Raw genomic sequence first — 8,620 nt, forward strand, 5'->3', positions numbered from 1 at the left:
TGTTTACAGCTGCGTGCTTACTGCTTGTCAAATGAATGTTTCATTGAATCCTGAAGTGAACAGAAGCTGATACAACCTTACATGGTTGAGGCACAAATTTAAACGTCTTTCTGCAAATCTGAACACATCCTTACTATTTATGTGCAATTCTGCAAGGAAGAGTGGGAAAAAATTCCAAAAGCAAGAATTGAAAAACTCTTAGTTGGCTTCAGGAAATGTTGGGAAGTTGCTATTTCTGCCCAAGAAGGTGTTATAAAGTACTGACTGTTTGCTTGTTTTGAATTGGTAAACCACTGCACACAAATAGTCAGTACACAATCAAATTGCAGAAAGATGTCATATTTAACTTCCATGTAAAACTTGTATCAGCTCTCTTTACCTGAGGATACTTTGAAACATATAATTTGATCAGTAGTACCTAAACTTTAGAATGCAATTTGTACATTGGAATTTCCAAAGGAAGGGAACAATATTTTTCCATTTGTAGTCAGATATTGTTTTTCATGATTCTGTGGCCAGGGAGACCTAGGGAGATTTTCTCAAATGGGAAAGAGGGTAGGCAATAATGGAACTGAAGTATGTTTCTTCATCTTCTGTTAAACATTCTTAATGTGAAGTTAATGAGGCATGCTGACCAGCCAGCCGAATCTGCAATATGTTTCATAATAACTTTCTCACATCTGCTAAGGATGAAGAGATTAGCTTTTGCGTTTTTTCTTAATTTGAATTAACTACTAGGGCTGTGCAGTGCAGTGCTTCATATTCAAAGAGAGAAAAGTGTTTTGGAATCCGTGGGGCAATTATGTAACATCTGTCTTGTCATGTAGCATTTCCTTAAAACAGCAGCCTCTTTCACCAGGATAGTGCAGTTGCCCTGCACAGCTGCAGTACAATCCCAGGAAAGATGGAAAAGGGAAATCATAGTGGTGCTGTTAGTAATGCTAAAGTGCCCTTTGGGTAGGTGGATGAATTACAAGAACTCACATGGCGGTTTGGGGAATATTTTTTGTAGGAGATGATCTCATGCGTTGTGTGGATTTGTATAACCAAGCTCAGTCAAAATGGTTTGAAGAAATGGTAACCACCTCTCTGGTAAGTTAAATTTGGCCTCACCATACAGTATATATTTCAGAAGTAAGGTTTTTTTTACCTTGAGTAGAGTTACAAATACTAGCCCCCCCTCCCTCCCTCCCTCCCTCCCTCTCTCTCTCTCTCTATATATATATATATATATATATTGACAGATGAAAGGTCCCCTGTGCAAACACAGAGTCACATCTGACCCTTTGGGGGGATGCCGCTTTCATGATGTTTTCTTGGGAGACTATAGCGGGGTGGTTTGCCATTGCCTTCCCCAGTCATCACCTTCCCCAGCAAGCAGGGTGCTCGTTTCACCAACCACGGAAGGATGGAAGGCTGAGTCGACCTGAGCCGGCTACCCGACAGAGAATCCAGCTTCCGCTGGGATCGAACTCAGGTCGTGGGGAGAGTTTCGGCTGCAATACTACTGCCTACCATGCTGCACCACACGAGGCATATTTATATTTATATTATATATACCAGCCCATTACACACACACACGCACACACACACACACACACACACACACACATATACACACACAATATATATATATATGTAGACAAGGACCAGAAGACAGCGGTGGTGATAGATGTAGTGTTGCCAAGTGACAGCAACATCAGGAAAAAGGAGTATGAGACGCTGGAGAAGTACCAGGGCCTGAAGGAGGAACTAGAGAGGATGTGGAAAGTGAAGGCCAAAGTGGTCCCAGTGGTGGTAGGAGCACTTCGGGCTGTGACCCCCAAGCTGGGAAAACAGCTCCAGGAACAGATCCCAGGAACAACATCAGAGCTCTCTGTCCAGAAGAGTGCAATGCTAGGAACAGCTAAGATACTGTGCAGAGCCCTCAAACTCCCAGGCCCCTGGTAGAGGACCCGAGGTTGAGGAAGATACATACCACCCATAGGGGTGAGAAGGGATTTATTTATTTATTTATTTATTTATTTAGTATGGCATAGCAGAATACAGCATTATTGCATAAAAGTTCACAAAGTGATATATAAAATGTGTATAAAATATAAAACATTGGCAGAGTAGATTATTTTAAAAACATGCATTAAGAATAATACATAAAATTATAAATAGTATGAAGTTATGTACGAGCAGTTACTAGAGTGGCTAAGCCTATGACCAAATATCTAGATTGTTTAGCCATTGGACAGCAGTGCCCTTAAGATGAAGTAGTTCTTGCAGGGAGCCAGGGAACTTTCTGAGGGGGCATTCCATCGCGATGTGATGTAATGTTTGCGGGACATTCCTGCAGTCACAGTTAGGTTTATCGACCAACCCCCATTTTGTTTCTAATATTGGCACCTGCCATGATTAGTACGAATCTGGTTAAGCGCTGTCCAGTTTTTCCTTGGGAGATCAAAGACATAGGGGCATTGTGCTGGATCAGACACTAAGTTAAACAGATCTGGATCAGAAGTTGCCCACTCCTGGTGCCATGCTGTCTCAATGTCAAAGTCTTCTCTGACTAACTGCTGTCCAAGTTTCCATGGTGGGTTCCGAGATTTAAGTCTAAATATTTGATCGTGGCAGTCTTTGTGTATAGGTAGTAGTTGGTTTGCCTTGCATTTCTGCCACTCCCTTTTTAAGGCTAGTTGTCTTCTAAGGTGTGGAGGTGGTATGTTAGACAATACCGGTAGCCATTCGGAAGGCGTCAATTTAATGGTTCCTGATATTAGCCTCATAGTGTGGTTAAGCTGGGTGTCCACTGCTTTTGTGTGAGCCCTGTTTAGCCATACAGGGCTACAATACTCAGCTGTTGAATATGCCAGAGCAAGAGCTGATATCCTAAGAACTGTAGCACTTGCTCCCCAGCTAGTCCCGGAGAGTTTGTGTAGGATGTTGTTCCTGGTTTTTATTTTATCCATAGTTTTTCTTAGGTGTTCCCTATAGGTTAAGGACTGATCAAGGGAATGCAACATAGACTAGCCTCCTCGTGGTGCACCCCGGGCAACGTGTTTTGTCACGGCCAAATAGTCTACACATCTGGCTGCTGGACCTTACAAGGATTTCCCAGCAAGAAAAAGCAGAATGAATGAATGAATGAATGAATGAATAAATAAATAAATAAATGTTTCCAACTCTGAAATCCCTATTCCTGAATTTTTGCTTAAAGTTACAGTCATGCGTTCTCCTTCTCTTAGACTAAAATTATCTTTCCAACAGAAGAGAATATACTTAGCTCAGGGTTGTACTGTGGAGTCCTTGGTGCTCTCTGAGCTTGGTTGTTTGCTTGCAGATGTTTCATTACCCAGCTAGGTAACGTCATCAGTGCTAGTTAGTGTGGGGTTTGCTCTCTGTTTATATACAGTAGCTTGCCCTGCCAGTGCTGGTGGGCTTCTTGATGGTGGTGTTGCTTTCTGCTAGATTGTTTGTCTGGTGTTGATCCCTGCTTATCTGGGTGTTGGTTCCTGTATAAGAACATTATTCAAATGAGTACAAATGTACTACAGCAACCCAGAATACCAGAAAAAGGAAACAGACTGCCTATACAACATCTGCCTGTACAACATCCAGCAAAATGGATACCCATGCAACTTTATCAAAAAGTACCTGATAACTCAACCCACTACAGCACAACCAACACAAGCTATGAAAAGGATAACACTGTCATACATCAAAAACATCTCAGAACAACCAACAGACTGTTACAACCACACAGCATCACCATAGCACACAAACCAACTAAAGCCTTCTAAAGCATCTTAAGTAACCCAAAAGACCCAATAGCCCAAGAAGGAAAAACAGGAGTCATCTACAATATACAATGCAAGAGCTGTAACAGCCACTATGTAGGACAGACAGGCAGAAGATTAGCAGAGCTCATCCACGAACACTAACTGCAGTCAGAAGACAGGATGAGAACTCCTTAATCTCACAACACATGGACAGACTCAACCATAGTTTCAACTGGGAAACTGTGAGCATCCTAGACCAAGCTAAATCTAAAAACACCAGAGAATTCCTGGAAACTTGGCATTCAAGCAAATCAGCCATCAATAGACACACAGAGATAAACCACATTTATACACCATTCAAAAGAGGCAATAAAAAATGCTAAGAAGGAAACAAAATGACCAGAACACATCCTCTCCAGCAACCAACATTAAACCTCTCAAAGAATCTGATGATCTATTTCTGATTTTATTTTACTTTTTAATGAACAATCACACCTAGCCTGGTTTGCCATCAAATTTTGATGGCATGATCTTGGGGAACTCCAAGGGCCACAAAAAGTGTCCATAATCTGTGGATTGCCCATCTCTGCTTTAGGAAGCAACCCCAAATTACCAAAAGAGACTAAAATGAATAAAACTTCACTTTATATTTGATTCACAATGCTGGGGCTTTATTCCATATCCATTAATGAAGATGTTTCATTCTTTCATTTCAGGAACTTGAGAGGCTAGAAGTAGAGAGGGTGGAAATGATTCGGCAGCACCTTTGCCAATATACACAGTTGCGACACGAGACAGACATGTTCAACCAAAGTGTGAGTCTGCTTAGCTTTAAATCCTCTCTGTGCAGGGCTTCCGCAAGCCCTGTATGAATCTGAAGAGTTATGTAGAGTCCTCTGCCTTCTGGTGTATATGACTGCATAATGACAGATGACTTTGCTCTCTTAACAAGTACTGTTTAATTTGAGTCAGAGTCAGTGGCTTGGAACTCTTGAAATGGGATTCTTGACAGTGTAAGGTCAGGATTCAAGACCCATGCTGGAAGTGGGTTTTTATAATCACTAATTCTGCAGAGTTAAACGTGAAAGAGCAGACCTGCATATTGAAGAAGAAAAGTACATGGGCTCAGTTATACTGTAATGTCTACCAGGCATCTGTTTGTAGATACTGGAAAATAATGGCCTGTGGCTCTTGTGTTTTTCAGACAGTGGAACCTGTGGATCAGTTGCTTCAGAAAGTGGATCCAGCCAAAGACAGAGAACTGTGGGTAAAAGAACATAAAACTGGTAACATCAGACCTGTGGATATGGAAATATAGACTTCTGTGACCAGGTGGGCTTTGGGCTCCACCAGGTTTGAGGGAATTCCCTAAAGCTTCAAGAGGAGGAACAGGAGAGATGTTCCAATGTCAGCTTCCATATCTATTTATTATTGTCTGTAGGGACTATTTCTGTCATGTTTGATCATTATTCCATTCCTATAGTGCTATGCCTTAAACATCCAACATTCCAGGGTTGAGAAGCTACTCTTTTTCCTTCTTTTTGAAACAGACTCCTAGCAGCTAAGCACGCGCAGCTCCCATGATCAATTGCTGGGTCTGTTTGCTGGTACAAAAAGAATTTTGCTATTCCGTGATTATCTATTTTGTGCTACTCCCCTTGCATGATGCTCTGTTTTGTACTGTAATGTTAAGACACAATAAGGCTGTGCCAAACATATGGATGGATGAGTTTGAATGTGACTCTGGAAGCCGGGAGATCCTCCTGAACGTTCCCACTGAATTGTGTGGGAGTGGGGAGATGGTTTTAAACCCCCTCCTTCTCTCCCACCTACACTTTATGAAATGGAGTTCGTAATGCTTACCTACCTCACAGGGGTGTTGTGAGGATAATATTATGTTTTAACAACCATTGTCTCCTATAATTGCAAATGCTATTGCAAGGCTACAGTGAAAAGGCTTTTTCGGGTAAAGAAAACAAGGCCGTGGGTCAGGAGACAATGTACCCAAAGAAAACTGCTTGGGTTGGCCCTCTTTTATACTGTCTCTCAGGTACTTACTGGCTGCAGTCCTCAAGCTACTTGTGATCTGATTGACTTCTTCAGGATCTGCAGAAGTGATCCGAGAATTGGAATCATTGACCCCCCAATAGAAAAAGAGCACTCTCAAGGCCCAGATGCCTCCCATCAGGTGTGCTTCAAGAGCCTTTGGAAGACTGTAAGAAATCAAATTCAAACTGTATCTCATCCAAAAAATAACCTACATGAAACTATTAGAGGCCAGGACCTTCCTAGCCAACATGTCTTCCCTGATAACCAATTTTGTGCTCATGTCACAAAGATCTCTGGATTGATGACAAGCAAAATTCAAGTGGAACTTGGGTTTGGGGGAAGATCTTGCATGCCTTTGGCTCTTGAGTTCCCACACTCTGGCAGCTATTTTAAAAAATGTTTTATTTTATAACAGAGTTCAGGCCATATTAAGTCCTATTGCAAAGCTATCAGATGGCCAAAAATCAGCACAAGTGAGTTAAGAAGTGACTATATGGATCCAGCCAAAGATGCATTATACAACTAGATATTTTCAGAAGTGCAGCTATTTACGATGGTACTACAAGGCCTTACCAATTGATCCTGAGCTCCTGTATTTGAGAAACTGTTGGGGGAAACTTGTTCCCCTCCTTTTTTCATTTGTCTTGCAATGGTGTTTGTACAGCACAAACATTTGCTTCAAGTATCAGAGCTTTAATTTTTTGTACTGCCAAGTATTTTGTTTGAACATGTGTCATAAACATCTACCCTTCATTTTTTTTATTTCCTAAATCATTTTTTTTCTGGAATGCATTTGTCAGTTCTTTGACCAGACTTCCCATCAGCACTATAATTCTTGCCCTTTCTATTTTTGAAGTAATGGTTTTAACTTAAACTACAGAGAAATAATGTAGATCACCTGAGCCTCTTAAACTAAAAAAAAAAAACTTACGGGAGGAGGTTGGGAGTGAGAGATGGCATTGTTTTGCTTGATTATTTGATGCTTACATTATTAAATATGAAGAAAATCATTACATAAGCTATTCCAGTTACTTACAGCTCAAATGTAAGTAACTGGAATAACTGGATTTTATTTTTTTTTTGGCCTTTTGGCTTGCTTTTTGCTACAAATGAAACCTCCTTTTTCCATTTCTAGTGTCATCACAGATTTATAATAAGAAATATACTTTGTCTTTTCCCCAAGAAACTGACTGTCAAGATTTGCAAAAAGTACAATTTATCCTGCTGGTATGTGTGGGTAAATTAAAGCCTGGACAGAAAACAACATGAAAAGAATGTCTAAGGCATCTGTTTAGTTCCTTTCCTGTTTTGAAGTTTGTGATATTTCTGTATTCCTTGTATCATTTCTCTAGCTGACTGTTTTCAGAGCTTTCTTCAGTTGTTGCTCATTGATTTCTGGGCTTTTTCTGTTTTTTGTGCTTGACACTGTTGAACTATACTGTACGCTCTTGTGATAAAATGGACTGCGGTTCTTTGTACATTTCACTTCAGATTTCTTCACAATCATCAAGCAATGTAAAAGAAACTGCTCATGGCAAATTACCAGAATTGCCTGCTCTTTCCAAATTATATTTTAAGGACTCCACTTTAATTAAATTGAATTGAATTTAAAATATCTTTATCTTATTTTTCTAGATAAAAAGTACTCAAAGCACCTTAACTGTAGATGTAAAACACTGCCTGGATCATTTGGTTTTCATGTGTCTGCTGCTTTCTATCAACTAACAATTGTCTCCTTTCTGCTATATCTACATCTCTCATCATTATCTTACCCATTACTGTGTTTTTCTTGTTTCTTCTTTCACTGAAAGCTCCAGGGACTGGTGATAGCAAAATGTGGTTTGATTACAGAAAACTCCCCAAGATTTTGCAGAAGATTGTAAATAGATTCATAGGTCTCTTGCTGTGATTACTTCAGACAATACAGTGTGTTTCCCTGACTAAATTCTGGCTATCTTAATCTGTGTCTTCTCTTTCAAGTTCTATATTTCTTTTAAAACGTTATCATTATTTATATGAAGGATGAAAACACATACTGCTCATCAGCATCCCTTTTATGCTGCCCAGGAACCCCAAAAGTGGGTTGGGGCAAAATGATTGGAACCTTTTTTGTGTCTTTTGGAGGCTTGAGGTTTTAAGGGGCAAAATGAGTGCTGTAAGCCTTGCAGTTGCTTAAGATGCTTAATTTCACCACTTAAAAGCCCTCAAGCCACCATGGTCTCCGTCCTTTTTGAGTTTAGCCCTCAACATGTCATGCAAAGCTCAGTGTGCCCTCAGTCTGATAGAAGTTGCACACCTCAGACCATAGCCACATGCTATCTGTGTCGCTTGTGCAGTCACTCCTGTATGGTCGTGATTAATGTAACCAGGGATCATAGTGAGAGAGCAAGGTCTCAATTGTTGATTTACTTACAACTTCTGTCATTTGGGATCCATTAGTTATGCCCTAAGAATCTGAGGGAAAGTAATCAGCCATTGCTTTCTTCTACCTTGTTCTGGCTTGGTAGAAGTCTTCTTGCCAACTTCTTCAGAAACATTGAGCTGCAGATTTATTTGGCCCATCCTGCTCAAATCATCCGTGCTACCTTTAGAATTCTTCTTCCATTTCTTTTTCGTAGGACAGGATAGAACTCACATGGATGTTCTTGTTGAAGCTTTCACCATGTAAAGCAGCTGTGGGTGAAACCTGCCTATTTCCTCTTAAGCTTGCTCTTTGCAACGTTCCACTTCTCAGTGATGTAGTTGCTTCCTGATTCGTGTTTTGGTCTAGTGATATGTCTACATCTAGACTTCCTTGACTCCAA

The 8,620-nt window shown here is 40.5% G+C and overlaps 1 protein-coding gene across 1 annotated transcript in view; it reads left to right on the plus strand.

Moving 5' to 3' along the window:
- The window catches only part of GAS7 (growth arrest specific 7), a 145,792-nt gene extending 139,218 nt beyond the window's left edge, over positions 1-6,574 (plus strand). Inside the window, exons 12-14 of the mRNA XM_063292751.1 lie at positions 1,013-1,092; positions 4,484-4,582; positions 4,972-6,574. Coding sequence (XP_063148821.1) covers positions 1,013-1,092; positions 4,484-4,582; positions 4,972-5,085 — 293 coding nt within the window. The 3' untranslated portion in view covers positions 5,086-6,574. The remainder of the gene's footprint in view (positions 1-1,012; positions 1,093-4,483; positions 4,583-4,971) is intronic.
- Positions 6,575-8,620: the final 2,046 nt, after the last annotated feature.

Source organism: Candoia aspera, chromosome 2 (assembly GCF_035149785.1).
Source record: "Candoia aspera isolate rCanAsp1 chromosome 2, rCanAsp1.hap2, whole genome shotgun sequence".
NCBI lineage: Eukaryota > Metazoa > Chordata > Lepidosauria > Squamata > Boidae > Candoia > Candoia aspera.